The sequence below is a fragment of the Diospyros lotus genome, chromosome 11, assembly GCF_014633365.1.
Source record: "Diospyros lotus cultivar Yz01 chromosome 11, ASM1463336v1, whole genome shotgun sequence".
Taxonomy (NCBI): domain Eukaryota; kingdom Viridiplantae; phylum Streptophyta; class Magnoliopsida; order Ericales; family Ebenaceae; genus Diospyros; species Diospyros lotus.
Window position 1 is genome coordinate 776,947 of NC_068348.1, and position 22,465 is coordinate 799,411.

A 22,465-nucleotide genomic window follows, 5' to 3' on the forward strand; every position below is an offset into this window, starting at 1 on the left:
ACCCATTTACTTTATCTGAGACAAGTCAGATCCCTTGTAATGAGGAACCCACTTTCAGTTTTATACAAATGATAAGAATAATTTATCCCCATATCATATTTATATTTTTATATCTTATGCAATTGCAAAGACCCTTGACCATAAATAAGGGCCAAAAGAACAACAAGAAAAATAATTATATACTGTTACTTTGTCGGAATGTCTAGAGAACAATCGTGGAGTAAACATCATTATGTCTGAACCACGTAATAATCTCTTTATGTGCTTCCTCTTCTTCTCTCTCATATTTATTACACGTTTTATTTTATTATTTCTCTTTGTATTTTTGGCTTATTTATTCACTATGAACTTACAAATCACGATTAGCTAATTTTGAACGTCGACATTGGTATTCTTTAACGAGAACATTTTGAAGAATAATATTGCCATAAATGGCAGCTAATTCTAGCAAGACTGGTATTCTTTAATGTGAACATTTTGAAGAAGAATATTGCCATAAGTGGCAGCTAATTCCGGCAAAAGTCTTGCTTTTGGCTTTAGCGCCGCCCAGATGAGAAAACTTATTCTCTTTCATGACACATGGCTATGTGACCTGCCACACGAAAGGGACCTCCAGTTCTTGCATACAAACACGTACCCTAATGACAAGGCTTATATGGATTTGGGTGTCTCTTGGTGTAAGCAGTTCTGTTGTATGAGAACTCTATCGAAGACAAGACATATATATAAGGGCTGATTTAAGAATTCACAGTGCAGAAGTTAAAAAAGTCAGAAACAATATATGTGAAGGTGAAATAAGAGATAGAGAATGAGGAGGATCTGATGGGTTTAGGTACTTAATCAATTCAAAAAAAATTGATTTCAGGCAGATTATGGATTTAGTTTGGAATAACATATTTAAACTGAGGTGTAGCATTCCAATAGTTCAGAGAATAATAGTATATATCAAACATAAATAAGAAAGGAAATAACACTACTTAGATACATTTTACGTTGAATGTAAGTAAAAAACTCTTGAATTAAGCGTGCTTGAACTAAAAAAGCTCAATGATAGGTGACCCTTTGAAAAGTTTACGTAGACCCATTAAATTAAGTTTTTATGATCTTTTCTATCACTCGATATAGGATGTTACATGAAGTTTGAGAAATATGAGTTAATTAAAAGGAATAGAAACTAAAAATTCAAAAACTAAAAAAAATAATAATTTATATGAATTTGAGTTGAGGTTGGCACGAGGTGAAGTATAGTCCAACCCCTTCCTAGATCCACCTTTATATATATATATATATATATATCGTCATTTTGGTTAAGAATATTATTCACTTGTTATTAATGATATTATGCATTGTTAATCATCTTTCGACACTATCAAAAACACTGATCCATCCGAATCATCTTGATCCGGCCTTTGGTTTGAAAAATAAAAAAATTAAACTATTAATATTTTACTTTATATATATATATATATATATATTTGAAGATAAATTATTTTGTCAAACTAAAAATTTATATTAATGTGCATGTATGTATATATTTAAATTTATGTCAAACAAGAATAAAATTAATTTGATGAATCAATTTAGATCGAATCAAACCATATCGACCTAGTCTACTAGATATTCAATCATGTCTTCAATGTCCAAATTAAATTATTTCCTATCCCGATTCAGACCAATTGCAGGCCTCTAGTAAAAATATATATATAGATATCATTATTATATTATGTTGGTATTATTTAAAAAAAAAAAGTTGAGATGAAACCATTTATTTATTTAGTTATTTTAATGAAGAGAGACAAACACTTGAGAATTTGGGCTTATATATTGAAGTGGAATAAAGGGTCCACACGGTTTGCAAGGCGTATGGTAAAGGCCAAAGACAAATGGAAGCAAAAGAGGTTGCTTGACGAGATGCCATGATTTGGAATTTTGGATGAACTTCACGCTGGGGGACAAGACAAAGGCAAGGCAAGGCAAAGCTTTCTCATCAAATCTGATTAGGGCAAAGCTTTCTCATCAACATTTACACCTGTCAGTCTGATTCCCTAACTTGAACTTCAGCCCTACACTTGTCAATTTAGATGGTTGGGTGGGTCCATCCCATGCATAACATTAATTTCTAATCCAAAATTATTTGACACGTGTAATTTATCTATTCAATGTACATTTAAAAGTGCAACTATTAAATGAGAACTAAGTTTATCGACCCAAAGGTAGGAGGATCAGGAAATAATCTTCTCTAAGCGTGATTATAAGAGCTCTTAGTCATTTATCAAATGAGAACTTAAGTTTACCGACTCAAAGGTGGGGCGATCAGCAATAATCTTCTCTAAACATGGTCATAAGGGCTCTTACTCATTAAGAAATCTTTTGAGTTTGAACCATAACTACTACCAAGAAGGCATATTGAGTGGTAATGATAAAGTGTTTGGACCAATTATTTGTTAGGGCTGGATGAAGAGGCATGTTGCATAGTAATGAACACGGCCTAGCAGAATCACACACAGGCCAATATTATTCCAGCAGCACATCTGGAGAATTCATTTGTTATATGAGATCCTGTTTAAGTTGTAAAACTCTAAGTTATCAAACAAGCTAATTCCAAACGAAACCTAGAAACAGCATGCATCATATTGATATTGTGGCCTTTGCCCATAGCAACCTCACCAAGCACATAATTCAAATAATGAAAGTAGCAGTAGCATGCATAGAACTGGCTGGAAGTCAATGAAAGTGCTCTCTTTGATTCTAAGTTACAGGAACAGCTCAACCCCCAGTTCATTATCATAACAAGGGGGTAAAAATAACCAAAACAGAGTTCCGCAAAAATGACCAATTAATCCACTCAAAACAATCTGAAACAGAGATATATCTCATTATCAAAGCGAACTGCTAGGAATGAAAGTACGAGAACAGATATAAGAGGTTTATCGTTTTCCCCCACCACCTCCAAGCTTTGGACCCTTGGGTGCAGCACCTTTAGGAATGCTTCCCTTGCCTGTCTTCTGTGCCTTGGCCATTACCTCTGCTTTCTTTGCCTTCCTTTCATCCTTGGTTTTCTTAATCCTCTCCTTGATTTCTCTGAAAAATCAGACGTTGTCATATATGATTTCACATAAGCACATAAATCAGAGAATTAACGTGTGGGGAAAGGGGATGGTATACCGAAGTGCAGCCTCCCGAGCAGCATCTCGGATTTCTGGCTTCTCAGTTCTTCTTTTCTGAATAACTTCCAGTGTGGCACCAACTATAGACCTTGAGTAAGGCTTCTTGGTGGTTCGGCGCCTCTTCTTCACAGCTTCAGCAGCAATATCCTATAACCAAGCCAGAGATGATTGCAAGTTCACAACAGATCAGTGAATTGTGTATTACAAATATATAAAAGAGAAAAATGGAGGGGATAATGAAAAGACCAATCACCTTCTTGTGTTGCTTCCTGTACATTGCTGTCCAGGTAAGCTTTGATGGCTTTAGTCGATTGTGGAAGTACCTCTTGCATTTTGAGTTGGAAAAGAGGAACACCTTCAGTAGAACCAGATACCTTGTTTAGTCTATGTCTAATTGTAAGAGAGAACTTGAAGTCTGAGATAAGTAACTGGTAGGCCTACCCACCCCCATTCCCTCCCCCAAGAAATCAAAAAAACAAGAAAATAAAACATACATATAGAAGAACCAACTAACAATATCACATATGACAGAATGAAAAACAGAATAAATTGGAGGATATAGGGTAAAAACCAATGCCACTAACATAACTCACCTGCGAATCTGCACGAACAAATCTGATACCCTTGCCTGGGTATATCTTGGCACCACTGAAGCGGCAAAGCTCAGTCCTGACAATGCATGATCAGTAATTCTATATTGTTTCTACCAAATTGGAAGTAATAATAACAATAATGAAACCCGATGCTGCTTCAAAATGAACTAGTTTAGCAAGCAGCTGAAATCAATACTAGACCACAAAACAATGGGAAAAAACCCATAAGGTACCGTATCCATTAATAAGCTGGGAAAATTTTGAGTAGAAATCAAGTATGAAGCACAGTGCAGTGAGTCAGTGACACGCCTTACTGCCTGTTCCCCCCTTCTCTCTCTCTCTCTCTCTCCCCCTCACTCACTCCCTCCCTCCCTCTCTGTACTTTCTTTTTATTTATTTGGGATGAACCTTATTGAACCATCCTTAAAAGCCAACATGCATTCCAAGACATTAAAATGGATGCCTAAATGAGGAGAATGTATTGATGATGGAGGAATTACATTCATGGATTAGGGATTGTCTCGGAATAATTTCTATGCCTTGGGAAATGTTATATAAGTAACAAACAGTATCAGAGTCCTCCATTCAGCATACTATCAGAAAATTAGAACTGGAAATCATGTTAGGAAACTTGTAAACAGATACGAATTTGCTGGAGCTTTGTGAAAAATTGCCAACTGATCAATTTGATAAGTGAATTATATTGGACCAACTATTGCCCCACCCAATCTCGATTGCATTTTGCTAATCCTTTTTCTCAAAAACGAAAGAAAGAAAGCCATTGGTAATCAGGTTTCCATCAAAAGTCGTTTTTAATTATTTACTGAACTTTTTGTTGCTAATGTGATATTAGAATGAGCAACTCCAATGCATACGAAAATCCGTCATCCATAGAACTACTTTCCGAACTTGGATTTCAGAATCGAAGGAATTGACTATGGCTGTTCTTCTTAGGCCCGCAAACGATACAACAACGAATACATAATACTTCCTGATTTAGTTACCCATTACATTTGCATACGTATTCCTCTCATTTTCATTTCAAACACACCGAAGTGTTTTACCTTTAAAAAAATACCATAACTGTTCCACATTGCACCAGATACATCCAGGTTATGAAACGATGAAGCAACACAAGATTTACAAATGCAGAAACGCACCAAATCAGACAAAAGTTCCACCAATGACACATCCTATCGATTTAAATCATCGCGGAGGATTCACATATTACAGATCTAGAACAACAGTATCAGCATGAGAGAGAGAGAGAGAGAGAGAGAGTGTTACTTGAGAACCATGGCAGCTGCTTCTGCTGAACGGTGACAGCGTCGCGGTCCTCTGTAGTTTCAACGTTCAAGTTTGCGGAAGCCGTAGTCGACCTAATATAACCCTAGAAGTAGAATAATGCAAAAGCATCTGTCGGCCCATAATGTGTTGTCCATTGGACTGGTCGAAATTTGAAAACACTGGCTAGTGGGCTTTTGGGCCGGGCCAGAATTAACAAAAAAATGTTATTTAATTAATATTTTAAGAGGAAAATAAATGTGAAATGAAAGGATGTGTGGGAAATATAATTATTTTCTTTTCTTTTCAGTATGGGAGAAATTATAAGAAAAATGAATTGTTTCTATTTTCATTTTAAAAAATATAGAGTACATTTCAATTTTAAAACATAAATTTATATATTTTAAAATATACACATTGAACTTAATTACTTTGCTTGAAAAACAGTTCACTCCCTTTGCAGTGTTCAAGAAAATAATAAATGGTTTTCATTTCATTATTTATAAATTGCATCTGCATCTCCCGGGTGAATTTAATTATTTCAATTGAATTAGGAAAGTTGTGTTTATTATATAGGAATTAAAACTACTACTTAAGCATTCAATTGTGACATTTTAAGTAACACTCATAGTATGTTATATTTTATGTCAAATTAATATAAATATATAACATATCAGTGTTTATCAAAATGTCTTCAGTTTCAAAGTAAGAGCCTGCTTCAATAACTTCACATAAATTCACGATGAGGCACACTTAATTCTGGTAAAACCAACAATCAAACTTCAACCACAGTTCCTCCTAACAAAGGCAAGGCTTTAACATAGAAGCCATATATGTCTGATGTCTCCTATAAACAGACCTAACTCAAATGAAGGGGCGGCTGACGAGGGGTTTCAAATTCAAAACCAGTTGCTCTCTCAACTTATGCCGCTTTAGCAGTGTCCCGAACCACTGCCAGTTTAGCCAGCAACCCACATAGCTGAAGATATGATCCAACCCCATCACAGATTCTCATATGTGCAAATCCAGTTTCCTGCAGATTCATATAGAAACACGCAATGAGATGACATCCGAGTGACAGGAAAAGAGGGGGGAAATAAATTAAAAGGATTTGATAGCGCGCCTTCATGAACTCCAGTTTCAAATACTCTGCCATATCATAGTTCTTGATGATTCGAAAAAGGGTTGTAATTATGTCAGTGGGAGAGTAGCCCAAATCATAGAGCTGCTTCAAACCAGCACAGGCATCATCGAATTTCCCTTCTAATACCTTGCGCACCATATTCTTCACATGCAATGGATGAGGCTGGTCACATACCTGAAAACCAACTAAAGAAACTCAGAAAAACGCCAAAGTTACTTGGTGGTGCCATGTACCCGAAGGTGGTAATATCTTAGTAACCTTGAAGACATTTTCTTGGTTAACAAACCGGAATCCACTGTATGTAGCTTGCAAGTTGTTCAATGCCTGCCTCATATCACCATCCGCAGTGAAAATGATTGCTTCAAGGCCTTCTGGGACATAAGGAACCTTCAAGGGTTATAACCATGAATCTGTCATTCCCTTTCACTAGAAAATACTAATTGGTAGCAGTCAGAAATCAAATTTCCAGCCATCAAATAATCAGATTTTTACTTGTAAATTGAAATGGGACAACAAAACTTGAACATGTGCATTGAAATAAAACAATCTGAAATTTTACACGTCCATCAAATAATTAGATTTTTACTTATGAATTGAAATGGAACGATAAAACTTGACCATGCAAATTGGAATAAAACAATCTGAAATTTTACAGTCATTATTCTGAAAGAAAGTGGAGCACTAGCTTAGACATCAGCACTGTTACTGCAAATGTGTAACAAAATTATTAATGCAATGAATAGTATTCTACTCATAACTTCAGAACCTGCAATGCTTCATAGAACAATATGTATCTAAATATTTGCATGTATGCCCAATTATGTATACAGAAACAGAGAACTGACAAGGTCCAAAGAAAGACCCACCAAATCTTGAAAGCAATCATAGCTAAGGTGATCGTCCAGGCTGTACTTGCAAAGTTAAAACAGACTATAAATGCCTTATCCCAATTAGAAGTATCTTAATTTACAGCCAGTAGTCTCCTCCAAGAGCCCCATCATTGAATATATAGGGAATGCCTCCAGGCTGCCCAACTTTTTAGGTTTCTATACCCTCGATATAATTACCTGGATCATAGGTTGGTTCAGCAGTCCAAGTCTTCCTGCCTTGCCTTAGCTGTTGATTAGTTTGTTATTCAGAATCCGAAGCATCATGCCATGTGAAAAGAAATAATAACTCCATTGTATATGTATCTTAGATCCTACATGGGATCTATATTCATAATAATAAAGCAGGCTGAACGCATTGGCAACCAAGACAAAAACACTGGACAAAAGGTGAAATATCAAGAAGACAAGTATTAATAGTGGTCCTTCAATTTTAACAGACTTACAAAGCTTAGTCCTCAATGGTGTTAAAGAAGATGTAGGTGGTGCTGTGCCCTTCTGAATTGACGATGACTAATAAATGTGCATTATTTAGGAAACTTGCAATTTTAGTTTTGACAGTGTAAGGGTTCTTAATTAGAGTAGCACAATAGAAAAAAGAGTTTTGACCCAAAAGGTGGTAAGAATGTATGAGGTCCAATCTTAAGAACAGGAGCAAGAGAAAAAATCATCAGGAAAGAGGAAATGTCAAATATCAGATGATGCTGAACCTTTTCTGCTTCAACCACCACCATGAGACGGCCAAGAATTTCTTGATCGGATAATCTTGAAAATCGAACAAGGGCACATCTACTCTGGATAGGCTCAATAATTTTAGAAGATATATTGCAGGCAAGAGCAAAACGGGTTGTGTTCGAAAATACTTCCATTGTCCTCCTCAAGGCTTGTTGTGCTCCAGATGTCATGCTAATTAGTACAAAATGGCATTGTTAGCAACTACCAAGAAATAAAAACTGTACACAAACAAAACAAATGTAAATGGCAGTCTAAATTGCACGTGGAAAATATGTACGCAGACCAAAAGAATTCCTGTACATACTATTACATGGACAATGTATGCTGAAGAAAAACTACTACAATTATAATCCTTGCCAACAAACTTAAGCAAGAAAAAGTGCTGTGTGTCAAAGTGATATCACAGTTCACCTGTCAGCTTCATCCAAAATTATTATCTTGTGCTTCCCTGGAGGTAGTGTAACTTTCTTTTGTGCAAACATCTTAATTTTATTCCTAACAACATCAATTCCCCTAAAAGAAGGAAAAAAAAAAGTTAATATAGATTAGCAATAGTCAGATAAACTAGGGGAAAAGAAATGCAGAAGTTGGCAGATAATTACACCTATCATCTGATGCATTTAGCTCCAAAACTGCCTCCCTACAATTTGGTCCAAGAAGCTCATGCGCAAGAGCCAGTATACTAGTGGTTTTACCAGTTCCAGGAGGGCCCTGAAATTATATGGAGGAGTGAAACATAGCAGCACTCAAAGTTAAACACATACTCTAAAACTCAAGGTAAATGAAAACACACGCGTGCATGCACACATGTGCTCAACAAAGATGACAAATTAGGACCATCACAGGAAATGTAGGCATGCATTCTTTCAATCAAATACAATTTATCTATCTATTTCCACCCTTTACACCCCCCCCCCCCCCTTCATTATCTGATAGTGAAAAATAGAACCATAAAATATTCAGTGATTAACAAAATAAATTGGCAAGTTTTCTTATTATTCTGGTTCCACTAATTCGGCTATAATAACAAAATTTATCATGGCTCAAAAAACGTGATTTGTTTTTAAAAGTTCCAAATAAGTAAACAAACAGGCTTGCAAAAAAATCCAAATAAAGTTAAGTTCGTCTTCTGCTGGTAAACAATGAGCATAAAGTCATTTTACCCTGGTCTTCACAAATAACTCTACTACCCAAGTGTGAAACTGTGTCACCCGGCTGTCTATAGGTCCCCAATATCTTGTACGAATTCAATTTATCAATAGGCCACATTTGAACCTTTCCCCCACTTCCAGGCAACGCGTCATTGATTCTCTCTTCAGCAAGAGAGTGCCAAAATGGGAAGCACATATTGCACATCACCGGCAGCAAACATGGCGAACTATCAAGTTTGAGATCAAACCAAATAGGTTTAACACCGATGTTTGACATACATCCGGCTCGGGTGGTGAGAATCAAATTACTTGATTTCCGTAAAGAATTCCTTCTGTTTTTTACAGTCAAAATCTTTGAAACAAATAAACTCTCAAACTTAAACAACCATAGACATGCAAGCTATGCTTGTGAACCAATGAGATAGCAAATCAAACAATCAACTCATTCTCGCTGTGGATGATTGCAGAATCAAAGAAAAACTGTAGCTTACGGCAAGGATGAGATTAGGCATGTTGCCGTCGCGAGCGATGACTTGGAGCCTCGACACGGCATCTTCGTTGCCGACGATGTCGGCCACTTTGGTCGGCCTGTACTTCTCCACCCACGGGATCTCGTAGGCGTGAGCCGATGAAGACGAAGAAGAAGACGTCGCCATTCTCAGGCTTAGAACAGTGCGTCGATTGCGAATTGAACGAAACCCTCCCCAAACCTGCTCCCCAATTTGGAGGGAACCGGAACAGCGCTGTGTATTTTTATTTTCCACATTGTCCCTTCTGTTTATCATTTTTCCTTCACAGCCCCGTGGCTTTTGTTTATTTCATTTTCTCGCCCTTTTTGAATAAATGTAAACCATCCACAGACAAAAATGTTATTAATTAATGAATAATGCTAAGAATTGCTTTTACGACAATGGATAAGGTATGATTAGAAGTGTAATTTGATTTGGTTCGAATTGATTAATCTAGTCCTAAATCTCAATTTTAGGTTTATGACCGGTTTAATATTAAAAATCTATTTATTTTTTAATAATTATATATAAATAATAAACACTAAAAATCTTCTTATTTTTTTCAATCTATTATCCATATTATTATTTGCATATTTATCACTAATTGATCTCGTGATTTTCGCTGGTCGACGATCATTATTTTCATCTTCATCTACTTTATCTTTGTTATTTTTTATTTCTCATACCTTTTAAACTATTACTCTATTTATTATAATTCAAACTCAATTCAATATAGTTTTTAGGTTATGATTGTTCAAATTGCAATCAAAGTTTAATTTGAACAAAATAAACATTAATAATTGTAATCAATTCAAATTAGTGTGAGATAAAGTATATTTATTGCAATTATTTTTAGCATCCCAATAATCTAAGTAGTTAATTATATATATTTTCATCAACTAATCAAATTATTTGAATGCTAAAAATAATGTGAAATAAATAAATATTATTTAAAATTAATATTTAATTATTTCACCTTAACCATTAGTCTAAAGACAATGTTTATTATATATTATTTTATTTATAAATAAAACATAAATAATATATTTAAAGACGTAGATGAGAAGATGGGAACAAAACCTTTTAGTATGATATAGTTATATATATTATTTTATTTAATTATGTATTATAATTTATATATTAAAAAAAATCAAACGGGTATTAACATGAATTATAAACATAACATAGTTATAACCTTGGGTACTTCTCACTCTTGTCACCAATAAATTAAGTGATACTTTTATTATTTAATGTATTAGAAGAACAAAAAATAATATTATAATTATTAATTCTTAATTTTTTATTTGCATTAAAGTCAAATTTGTTTGTTATTATACAACATAACTAAACATTGTTATAAATACAACAAAGTAACAAATAAAAATAGTTAGTTGATTATTTAATTTTACTAACTAAAATTAAAAAACTAATATTGTTTTTTACTAATATTAAAAAACTAATATTTGTTTGTTATTATACAAAACATTGTTTTTTACTAATATTGAATAGATTAAAATTATATAAAAAAACTAAATAGAACCAATTGAAAAAATATAAAATCAAATAAATCAAAATTTAAAATATCAAAAAGATTTGAAAAGTTAAGGTTTTTAAATTACTCGAATAAATGATAAAGTTACGCAAGTAATTGTGTATATTACTCAATTGATAAAAATAGTTAGTTGATTATTTAATTTTTAAATAAGAAAGGGTTTAAAATTTTTCAATTTATTATTTGATTATCATTGAGATTGTATGTGAATAATTAAATTATTGCTTGTTTAATGAATAATATTAGTCGATTAATATACAAAACAGATAATGAACTGATTTTGGATTATTATTATTTGAGTAACGAACAATATTAATCAACTAATTAATAAAATTACTAGAATAATTATTACATCGTACTCGATTAGCATTCAATATTAATTGAATAATTAAAATTCTATTATAGCAATTGTTTTGTTTGATTATTTTTATTTTTTTAAACAAAAAATGAATAAAACTAAAGTAATTAAAATTATTGAACCAAATCTACTATTAGCTTGAATTGAGCTAAATTGATAAATTTGGCTAAACCAAAATATTATTTATTTGCTAATTATAAATGTATAATAATTTATTTGATATTTAATCCAAAATCAAGACCATACCAAAAAATGTTTTTTAAAATTTGTTAATCAAACACTAAACCAACATTATTTGAACTTAAATTAAATTGAATTTTTTAATCCAATATTTAAATCTAAGCGGAAATTTAAACACCTTCGTCACTCATGGGAGGGACCAGCAATAAAAAGCACAAGAATGTGGACGCCTTTTGGCCTCACGCTCACGGCTTTTCGCGCTTCCCCAAATCGGCCTTTTTCCCACCACCGTACCGCACCGCCCGCTATGTCGTCTTCCCACAGTGAAAAGTTGTCACCATGAGGAGCGGAGAATCCAAAACCTCTTGTCTTCCATTCTCTTCAATTTCTAACCCTAATCTGCTCGCAGATTGAGAAATGGAGCCGTCTCTGCTAGAACGGTGCCGCCGCGATCGCCGCCAGCTCTTGAGCTTTATACTCTCTTCAGGTTTGATAACGGAGGTTCGAACACCGAGTGGCTCCGCCACTACCTCCTCCATCTCCGGCCCTGATCTCGATATTCTCAGCGCCGAGTACGTCCTCGAGTGTATCCAATCCGGTTAGTGAACCTTTGATTTCACCTCCGTTTGGTTGCCGGCAAAATTGTTGGAAAAAAAAATTAAGTAAAAGGAATCATATCAGTACTACGTTTGGTTGCTCCATCAGAAATGAAGACTCCTTGGATTAGTTCAGCTGTTCCTCATTATGTCTGTCTGTCTTCTGCACTTCAACGAATTGGTTGCCACTTCTCTGGTTGCTCCGAAGTTGCTGTAATGCGTTTCGTGGTGAAAGGATGGAAATCAATTAAACTCTACTAATCTGAACTTTTGAGCACTGTCTGACACCATTGATTATGACCCTTTGAATTGGGGCCGTTCTGTTTTGATCCTTATGGGAGTGAATTGTTTGATTGGAGTTAACCAGGTCAAAATTTGTGAATTTTGGGCGAGTAAACTGAAAAATAACATTAGTATGAAGGGGGATGAAGAGATTTTAATACCTTAATTAAAGACTAGCTGGTTCATGGCCTGATTACTATCTGATTTGAGGTTTTCATAGGACAAGTCAAAATTTGTTGATTTTCATTTTTACATCTAGGAATACCCAGTCATTGTAAATTGGCTTACTCTAAAATGGCTTCCTGCCCGTTTTCATTTTTGTCTTGTCTTGTTAGGTGGGGTGCTTGACATCTCAAAAGCGACTAAAAGGTACTATGAAGAATTTTCATATCCCGCAATGGTAAGGAAAACAGTATCTTGTTATCATATTCTGGTGTTCTTCGCGTGGCAAACTAAAGTTTATATTATATCTTCACTGCAGTACCAGCTTATTGAAAATTTATTTGTATATGCTATTGTGATTAATACAAGTCTGTACAATCTGTAACGTCCATGTATCTTAACAAGTTTGCCTACGTTACACTATGCATTTTTGTTTTGTTTTGTTTAACTGGACCTTTTCTCTTGGGGCAACAGAAGTATTCATGTGGTTTATTATTATAGCTTCATACTTACTGCTTAGGAGTTAGGAATTTAGTCTGTATTTTGGTTCAGTAGTTTACTAGTTTGCTGGAGCTATATGAGCAGGTATCTATTTGGGTTTAAATTGAAAGACCATCACTTCTTCTTTCCCCATAGGGAAAAGGTCGAGAGATTATTGGTTCTAGCATTCAAATTTCCATTTTGCAACTCTAGCCCCTATTTGGGAGTTGAAAAAGCCAAGATGAAGGTGGGTGAGAAGACATGACATGGTATATATGAAAATACTTACAAATTCATTATTTTCTGAATTGCAAATACAAGTATATGTTATATAATATACAACAACCAAAAATGAAGAATGTTTTCCCCAGTTAATATATTGGAAAATAAGTGTAAAAAAATGTTAATGCTAGACCTACAAATGAAATTGCAAATTTTGGTTTTAAATTTCTTGATATTAACTTGGATAGGTTAAAAAAAGAGATTTTTCAAGTTGAAATATATATTTTCTTATTTTATTGCTAAATTCCAAGATGCATTTGTTGAACTTACAATATGTTAAATCTTTGTATCAAGCAGAGGGCACGTGACTTCCTATGATGGATGCATGCTCTTCAGGACCATTCTAAGTTAAAAAATAATTGGAAACAGTTTAACAATGTATGACGTGTATTTGGAGTGTGACTCAAAGGGCATGGACACTGCACTTTCTTGGAGGTTGTGTTTTTTAAGTGGTTAAAGAGTCTCCCAGGCAGATGCTGTTATATTTGAAACCATCTTCTACCTATGCAAGGGAAAGCACCAGGCAACTTGCATAAGCAAGTAAATGGTGGGGGTGGGGGGAATACAAATTGCTGCCCTGAAAATTTTGAACAAAACATCTGTGGCCTCTGTACTTTATATGTGGTAAATACGAAAATTGAGTTGCCCCACCTTAAATTTAGACAAATATAAGAATTCTTTAGAGTTTTAAGGTTGGCTTTTCAATGAATAAAGGGGGAAAACGCAATTTGGTGGACTGGGTAAGATCCAAAATATCACTAAACTGATAGTCAATCTCACTTATAAGAACATGGGCAAGGCAGTGGTTCTGGTTCTGTTTGATCAGGCATGCTGCAATAGATGATGGGAACGGACAATCATATATGTTTAGTTATTGAAAAGCAAATAACTTGATGCAATGCTTAAAAAGAAAAATGGTACAAAATGCATCAGGTGGGGGCCTAAAATTGCTTTTCCCAGTTAAGTTAGAAGTTGATGGAAAATCAGTATTTTCAGTTTAGGGCCTAAAATATGAGATGAGTTACATTCTGCATTCTATTTTTTCAATTCCAAAGGCTTTTGGTATTTGAAATGTTGAGTTGAGGCCTTTCTGCAGAGGGAATAGTGCTTTTGAGTACTTATAAAAAAAGGAGAAAAAATAACTATTGAGTGGACCAGAATAATTTTGATTATCTTATGCAGATACGCTCCCAGTCAGGGAATTCCTACTTTTTCCTTTCAGATCCTGAGTCAGCTGGATCTCCTCCTCAGCATGCACCTCCTCCAGTTAAGGGGGACCAGACTATTAGTCATGTATCAAATTCATCCAATCTGCTGGATCCTTTGGTTCACGAAAATGTTGCTGTATCTGGGGTCAAATATGATGCCATTAGGATGTCACATTCAAAACCAGTGAAAATAATAACTGTTCCTCCATTAGGATTGCCTCCCTTGAATACAGGTATTGGTTGCTTCGCTTTTAGTAGCCTGTTCTTTAGGTTTTAAATTTGTTGCTGAAAGCCTTGAGCTTTTACCTGTTGATCAACTGATATATAGTTTTAGGATTTGTAAAGGAATATCAGATGATGACTTGAGGGAATCAGCCTTTGAAATATTGCTGGCATCTATGATATTTTCTGGGTACCCTTTCTCTTTCCTTGTGACAGTTCTATGCATGTCTTTTTTATTCACCATCAACACCTCTTTGACGCTCCTTTTCAACTCTTTATTTGCCATGTGGCACTACTAGTATCGAGATTCCTGCTGTTGAAGTTAAAAAGAAAGATAAGAGCTCTAATCTTCTATCTGGACTGAAGAGTAAAAGGGATAGAAAATATGCGCGATCTCAGCTTCCGGGAGGCCATTCAGATCTCCTCAACACCATTCGCATGCAAATGCAGGTTATCCATATTGTACTTTTACTTTTAAATATGTGCAAATGCCTTCTTTACATTGCTTTGTAAACTCTCATCCATTTCTGGTAGGGATTGGTATGCAAAGGGGATTAGGTACTAATTGAATTCCTTTCTACTGAACTCTTATGGAGGCAGACTAAAGCCTTTATGTAGGCAGTGGGCAGCGGTTAACACCGCTTCTATGGGTTTTAGGCAGGGAGAGACTATTAACAACCAAATTAATGGATCAATACCACATGTAAGAACTGGAGCCTGGAGGATTTAGCTTGTATGCTAAAACAGTGGTCTATCCTGGGTGAGACGAATTGGACTTTAATAATATGTAGTTAAACCCAAAATAAATGAACATTTAGTGATGGTTACCATTGATCAACAGTGCCAGAAAGAGTAGGGTTGGAGACACACCTACCCTTCGGCATTATTTCCACGAAATTCCAATTCCCTTTCTCTTGTTGACATGCTATTAGGCATTTACTTTTTGGTATTAGAATCTTAGCTTTTGTATCTTTTGCTTTCCATATACAAGTTTCTACTTAGCTCAGCGGTAATTAGAAGAGTAGAAAAAGGTCGCACAACATGTCTTTGACTTTGAAAGAATGTCTTTTATAGTATGCAAATTAAGAGCCTCAGCATGGTTTAGTAATATTTATGTTTATGCTATCATGGAATCTTCTAAATGTACCCTTGTAAACTTTTGATACTTAAGGGCGTGGAATATGTTTCAAGCTTTCTTCTTGAGCTTTGGTTCACAATATAAATGTAACGCTCTGCGAATTTTATTCTGCTTTATTCACATAGTTGCTTGCAAATACGTAAAGTACCTAGGTGAAGGCTGTATGTTATATAAAGACCATTTACCACAAAAGGGAAAGAAGAACAACAATATATTTGAGTTTACTGACTCCTGAAAGTAAGATCCCCACCTTTGTTTTTGGTCCATATTAGTACTGGGAGTGTGTATCCATGCTCATCCTATGGAATATGCTCATACAAAGGAACAAATTTGGTTGAGCAAAAAAGAGAGAGGATAGCTATTTGTACAAACATTTCATTGTGAAAGCAAATGGAGAGGAGGACAATTAATGTGCAATACAATATATTCATTGACATAGCAGGAGCTGATAATATAGTCAAACAGGTGCATTTTTTGTTGAGGTCATTGAGTTCATACTAACTCTTAATAGTTATGATTCTTTTGCCTTCATGTATTTCATGCATGCTAAATTCATTGACTTGATTCTAAATTCACTGTTTTTGAGGTATAAGAAATGTGATCTCAAGTCTTGTTCAAAGACCACCACTCTTCTGAAGTTTACTATTTTCATAAACTTTCTGGTTTCTTGTTTTCCTATTGGTTCATCTCAATTAGAGACTCTTTGAATGTATACTTTGGTCAGAACAGTCTTTGATTATTGTTTCAGTTGATGAATATGCTAAGACGGCAGAGTGTTTACATTTTCTGTTTCTGTATATTGTTTAGTTAGCTCTTATGCTTTCTGGTTCCTATTGCTTTTCTCAGAAATAATAATATGTCTGGTTCGCTAGATATCGGAAGCTGTCTATTTGTGCACCATGCAAAGGCTGATGCAGTTGGCTTCCACAAAAATGTGTAAACGGATGGACATCCCTCAGATTTCCTTGGGGCTCTTGACTGGCATGTCCCAGTCTGATTTTCCAAATGAGAAGTCCTATGCTCAATGGAAAAGGAGACATGTAATGATTGTGGTTATATTTATTTTATGATTTTTTTTTTCCTTTCATGAGAAATTTGGCAGCTTACGAGGATAAAGAACTCAGATTCTTTCTTTTTGGGTGAACTTGTTAAACAGCAATTTTGTTTTGGCATAGATACTCCTCAAAATGCAGAAATTATATAGGCCACTTTTATAGGATATAGAAAAGGTGATGCTCAGTGTGGAGCTGAGTCTTATCCTAAGCTAGCCTGAACTTGGATATGACTTCTATTTGGGGTGCTCATGGGTTTGGGTAGGCTCAAGAACTGACCTGAATAGATGTAATTGGGTCGGTTTGATTTGTGTGTATGTGTTTCTAATTTGGCTTGGGTTTGGGTTCAATTTGGGACCTAATTGGCATACGTTCAAGTTTGGGTATGGACCCTTGGGTCCATGGACGTCAACCCAAACCGATCATTTTGATATAAAAATATCCTAAATTATTTTACCATACCATGTATCCATATAAAAATCCCTTGATTTTTTGGGAAGGGGGATTTCTTTTTGGCATGATGGTTTGTTAATTGCTTGCAAATGAGTTGTTCAATATGGATTTGTTACACACATTTGGCTTTGCAAATAAGCTGAATAATTGTGTTGCATGCAATTTTTTATTGATATATAAGATTATTTAATGGCCTATTAGCACGAAAAAAAAATAACAAAACAACAACATATCCAGCCTTTATCCCACTATGTGGGGTCGGCTACATAAATTTTAGACTTCTATGTGGATTATGCCCCAACAGGTAGTTTGTCTAGAATTCATATTTGGATCCGACTAGGTTTTACGCTAGCTGTCGGCTACCTAACGCAACCTTCCTCCTTTATTCGGGCTTGGGATCGACAATGGATAACATCCTCTTGCGGAGTAATGATGAAATAAAGTTTCAACACCATCTTCATATGGAGAAGTTTCATGAGATGGTGGTAAATGAAGATAATTGATATAGTTGTGTTCCATCACTTAGTTGACATAGTGAAACCAACAAGTACAATATGAAAACACAACAGGCCTATTAGCATGAAAAATCAGAACATTTTTGCGTTTTTATCCAAAAATTTTAATTTTGGCAGTAAGGTTCCAATTTGATCAATTGATTGCAATTTTATCCACAACCTGGATTCGATTCGAGAGGTGTCAACGACTCACTGACGTGGTATGCCACCTGGCATTTTAAAACATTTTGAGTAGGCCCCACATGCACACATGTAAAAAATAAAAATAAAATGATTTTAAATATATATAAGCTTCCAGATTCGACCTTCTTCCAGATCGGCCTCCATCACCACCTCTAGCTTCTAGATCGGCTGTTGCCTGTTGTCGTCCTTCGTCATCATCGTCCCTGTTCTCTGCCTGCCTTTCTTTGTAAATATATCTATAACACACACACATATATCTATAACATATATTTAACATTATTTTATTATTTTATTATTTTTTACACGTTTGTATGTGGGGCCCACTAAAAATGTTTTAAAATGCCAAGTGGCATGCCACGTTAGCGGGTCTTGGATGCCTCTTAAATCGGATCTGGGTCGTGGATAAAATTGTAACCAATTGATCAAATCAGGACCTTATTGCCAAAATTGAAACTTTTGGATAAAATCGCAAAAACACAAAAAGGTTTGGATTTTTCATGCTAATAGCCCTTATTTAAAAGATAATTGTTAGCTTGAATATACAAATCTTAGAATTGAACCCAACTTGATCAAACTCAATTTTGATTGGGTTGGGTTGGGTTGGGTCAGGAATGCCTTGCGATTGGATCGGTTATGATTCCAAAATTACAAACTCGATCATAATGGTTTGAGTTCATAAAAAACTTGAATCAACTCGATCCATGAGCCCCCCTAACTAGTATAAAACATCTGTGGTAATTTCATAATAATAATTAGAGCAATTCTAACCCTAAGCGCAATGCCTCAAAGATATTTTTATCTTTCTCTCTAGCCTTCAATTTCATATTCTTATTTCTGATACTTACTTTTATGCCTATTTTCAGCTGGTCAGCTCCCAATTTTCATCTTTTTGGCCTTATTTTTCCTCTAAATTGCATAGCAACCTGTTACATATAAAAGCCTAGGATTTCAACAATTTCCCCTATAGCATTCAACCCTAAACAAGCCTCCATTCAGTTGGTATTAGCAGGATTCCAGATCTGTAAAACATCATTTACATTACGCTGGCTATTAGCTACTTTACATAACCCTCTTTTATCCAGGCTTGGGACTGGCTGTCGGCCGAGTTTCAATGCTTACGGAAATATCAATAAATTACATTTACTCGAAATCATGTACTTTACCCCTTATTATGCATAATTTTTTAAGTTCTACATTAAATTTCTTAGGCCGCATCACATCCAAAAGCAGAAGTGTCAAGAGCTTTTGGCCCTCATGCTTCTATAGACATCTAATGCTCACTTATTCCCCTTGGATTCTTAGTAGCTACCACAGTTGTTTCAGAAGAAAATTTATGCTATATATGAAACGATAAAAGAGCAGGGAAAAATGATATGCAAGGTGGACCTTATACATTGATCTGCTGGAAACAATTCTTTATCAATGTGCAGTTTGTTAGTAATTTGTCCAAATAAGGCTTGGAAGAGTATTTATGCCAAAACATAGCTGTTCTTTAAGTAGTTCACCAATTTTATTAGGAAAAATTAAAAAAAAATATATATATATATTTTTGCTATTTTCCAGCTTATCATTCCAACTTGCAAATGTAGGTAAATACTCTTGAAGAACTCTTATGTTCTCCTGACAATAGAATAGCTGAACAGCAAAAAATTGGACCCTTGCTTACAAAAGTAAAAAATTCAAAGGTTGGATACTCCTCAATCTTGGCATGTTAGATGATAATAAAATTCAGTCTTCATAGCGTCTTTATGATTTATTCTGTTGCAGGAATGGGGCATTGCAGTGTCCCCTTCTGAACGTGCAGAGATCCTATCAGTGGTTACAGAGGTGGTTTTAAAGTTGTCTGCTCCATCACGATTTGGTGTTCATGATGAAACCTACTATTGGACTGTTGGCTATCACTTGAACATTAGGATTTATGAGAAGCTGCTCTTTGGCTTATTTGACATTCTGGAAGAAGGGCAGCTCATAGAAGTACACGTTTTTATCCTTAAATTTTCTGTAATGAGTGCCACTACTTGTCAGAAGAAAAAGGAAAAATGAAGTGTGCCACTATGTTAAAACTTGATCGAAACTCAGATCTTTTGCTTTGATTTTGTTCTAGGAAGCTGATGAGGTCATGAAGCTGATGAAGTTGAGCTGGTCTACTTTAGGCATTAACGAGAAAATTCATAATGCATTATTTGGATGGGTGCTGTTTCAACAGGTATGGATTCTATTTGAATAATCTCCATCTGTGTTGCAAATCCTAATGATGTTACTGTAAAGTTAAATAACTTCCTGAAATATATCATACCATGCATTTATGTGTGTATGTGGACACGTGTGTCCAGTGTGTTTCCTTTTTGTTAAATTTTGTTTTTGCTGTTCTTCAATTTTTCTTTCTACTTGCTGTGTACATGTCTAAAAGTGTCTTACCCATGAAATCTCTGTTAGTGGAAGACAATAAGTTAATTGTTGGCAGAACACAATAATCTAACCTTCCTTCTTGTCTTAAAATTAAGCAGATAATAGGCTTTTGTTGTCTGAATATGCAGCAGATTGTATTCTTGTGTTTTCTTTTAAATGTTTATCTTAGTCAATGCTTTATCTATCATATACTTAATATGTTCTGATGATTAAAGGGAACCCCAAAAAATTGTAAAGACAAACGAATATTACAGCAGTTAATGGAAGATTAGTTTGGATTTGTAAACATTGGGAGGAAATATTGGAGTTCTCATGGTGGCTGTAGTAACTTCATAGTTGATCTTCTATTTCCTGATGGAATATGGGGATTTTACAATGTTAAATGTCATTATTAATGTTTTTGTTGTTGGAGTAATCTTTGCCTGTTGGCAATATGTTTCATCTTTCACGTATTGCATTTCAGATTTAAGCTTTTGTTTCAAGCTTGCAAATCTATTATCTTCTTAGCCATAATTGATATGATAGCTATTGCTCCTGGAAATAATATAAGTTGATTAGAAGTGGCTTATTCTAGTAGAAAAGTAAAAAAGTGGGTCTTTTTCCTTTTTAGTAGCTGAGGTTGTAATGATGCTTAAATGTTGAGATATCCATTGGTGAATGCTATGATTGTTGTCACATAACAAACAAATGATTATTAATTAATCCATATGTTTTAACTTTTGAATTTGTTTAATAACATTTTATTAGGGTCTTATAACCCTACTTAATTATTTTTGTTTCTTAAACACATATATGATAAAGTGAACATTGACCTCGATGATTCTGAGCTATCTTCATGAGGAGCTTGGCTGATCATTCAAATGGAAATCCTGTTGTGATTTTATTTTGTAATTCTATATCGTGCTGGAATCTTACTTAAGCTACTGTTGCTGGAAATTTTGATTTTGGGAGAGATGCTGGTGCTAGATATTGTTCCAGGGAACTAACTGATGCCTTTATAAGTGTCTATTAGTTTTTTCCATTGTACAAAGCAGTGGGGATCATAAATTACACATACTGTTATCATTTCATGGTTGCAGTTGTGTATTCATTGGTAGAGGCATATTATTTTGATTTTGTTTATATCGATTTTTGTGGTCCTATTACATTTGCATTTGTTGTAGTTGCCTTGATTGTGGATGTTTGTGCCTCTTTCATATTATGCATGAAATATTTTTTCCTTGGAATTTCCCTTATTTATTTATTTATTTATTTTTTTTCCATTTGTATTGAACACCTTTGAACTCCAAATTACTGGATCTACAATCATATCCAGCTTGCCTGTTTTAATATTATTTTACCATGGCCCTCAGCTTCACTCTCTTGATTGTGAGACTCTGTAAACGCATCTTAATTGTGGTGATATCAAAAACATACGTTCCAAAGTTCAGATTGTAGTTACATCTATAATGTGTCTGTTTCCTTCTCCATGGCAGTTTGTCCGGACTGATGAAGCAGTTCTTCTAGATTATGCAATTCTTCAAGTGCAGAAAGTTTTATCTGCTGACAGTAATAATGAGGAGGAGGAGCAATATATGAGCAGCTTAACATGTTTAACAGAATATAACAGTAAAGGGACAAAGTTAAATTTGGTCCAGGCTCTCTTCTTTTCAATGAGTGTGTGGTGTGACAGTAAACTTCAAGACTATCATCTGCATTTTTGTCAGGTTTCTTGCTCCGCTAAACCACAGTCTTTACTTACTAATTTGTTCATGTTATACATTTAAACATCTTATCTACTATGTCCTGAATGATCTTCGCTCACTAGGTTCTGTCTGTCTGCTTATGCCATCTAAATCACCATTTATTTAATTCCCCTCTGGAACACATTTTTATTTTCTACTCTATAAAATAATTTGATTTAGGTCTATAGTTCAAAGTCTT

General features: G+C 34.7%; 3 protein-coding genes across 9 annotated transcripts in view; 1 reads left to right on the plus strand and 2 right to left on the minus strand.

Annotated features, from left to right (window-relative positions):
- Positions 1–2,684: 2,684 nt before the first annotated feature.
- On the minus strand, positions 2,685–5,164 carry LOC127812602 (60S ribosomal protein L24-like). Its single transcript, XM_052353039.1, has 5 exons — positions 5,048–5,164; positions 3,761–3,836; positions 3,421–3,522; positions 3,166–3,314; positions 2,685–3,081 (listed from the first exon to the last, which is right to left on the minus strand). Exons 1-5 carry the CDS (start codon positions 5,056–5,058, stop codon positions 2,928–2,930), a joined length of 492 nt encoding a protein of 163 aa, XP_052208999.1. The 5' UTR covers positions 5,059–5,164; the 3' UTR covers positions 2,685–2,927.
- Positions 5,165–5,731: 567 nt separating this feature from the next.
- On the minus strand, positions 5,732–9,698 carry LOC127812525 (replication factor C subunit 2). The gene is made up of 7 exons (XM_052352936.1): positions 9,453–9,698; positions 8,415–8,521; positions 8,222–8,323; positions 7,786–7,981; positions 6,447–6,575; positions 6,168–6,362; positions 5,732–6,077 (listed from the first exon to the last, which is right to left on the minus strand). The coding sequence occupies exons 1-7, from the start codon at positions 9,615–9,617 to the stop codon at positions 5,967–5,969; spliced, it is 1,005 nt and encodes a 334-aa protein (XP_052208896.1). The 5' UTR covers positions 9,618–9,698; the 3' UTR covers positions 5,732–5,966.
- A 2,095-nt stretch (positions 9,699–11,793) lies between these two features.
- The window catches only part of LOC127813103 (protein unc-13 homolog), a 36,437-nt gene continuing 25,765 nt past the window's right edge, over positions 11,794–22,465 (plus strand). Inside the window, exons 1-10 of one of the 7 annotated variants that reach the window (XM_052353861.1) lie at positions 11,794–12,158; positions 12,774–12,838; positions 14,545–14,803; positions 14,916–14,982; positions 15,092–15,242; positions 16,803–16,970; positions 19,723–19,818; positions 19,901–20,107; positions 20,238–20,339; positions 22,018–22,248. In XM_052353861.1, coding sequence (XP_052209821.1) covers positions 11,978–12,158; positions 12,774–12,838; positions 14,545–14,803; positions 14,916–14,982; positions 15,092–15,242; positions 16,803–16,970; positions 19,723–19,818; positions 19,901–20,107; positions 20,238–20,339; positions 22,018–22,248 — 1,527 coding nt within the window. In that variant the 5' untranslated portion in view covers positions 11,794–11,977. Of the gene's footprint in view, positions 12,159–12,773; positions 12,839–12,861; positions 13,350–14,544; positions 14,804–14,898; positions 14,983–15,091; positions 15,243–16,776; positions 16,971–19,722; positions 19,819–19,900; positions 20,108–20,237; positions 20,340–22,017; positions 22,249–22,465 lie in introns of those variants that run through there. The other 6 variants (XM_052353860.1, XM_052353863.1, XM_052353862.1 and 3 more) reach the window with 6 other exon arrangements.

Excerpts from the sequence above, each read along its gene's own strand:
- LOC127812602 (XM_052353039.1), bottom strand. Across the intron at positions 3,315-3,420 it reads ACAGGAAGCAACACAAGAAG|GATATTGCTGCTGAAGCTGT; the intron begins GTGATTGGTCTT and ends GCTTGGTTATAG. Across the intron at positions 3,082-3,165 it reads GCTCGGGAGGCTGCACTTCG|AGAAATCAAGGAGAGGATTA; the intron begins GTATACCATCCC and ends CTGATTTTTCAG.
- LOC127812525 (XM_052352936.1), bottom strand. The coding sequence starts at position 9,617 with ATGGCGACGTCTTCTTCTTCGTCTTCATCGGCTCACGCCTACGAGATC. Across the intron at positions 6,576-7,785 it reads TGGTGGTTGAAGCAGAAAAG|GTTCCTTATGTCCCAGAAGG; the intron begins GTTCAGCATCAT and ends TAACCCTTGAAG. Across the intron at positions 6,363-6,446 it reads ACCAAGAAAATGTCTTCAAG|GTATGTGACCAGCCTCATCC; the intron begins GTTACTAAGATA and ends GTTGGTTTTCAG.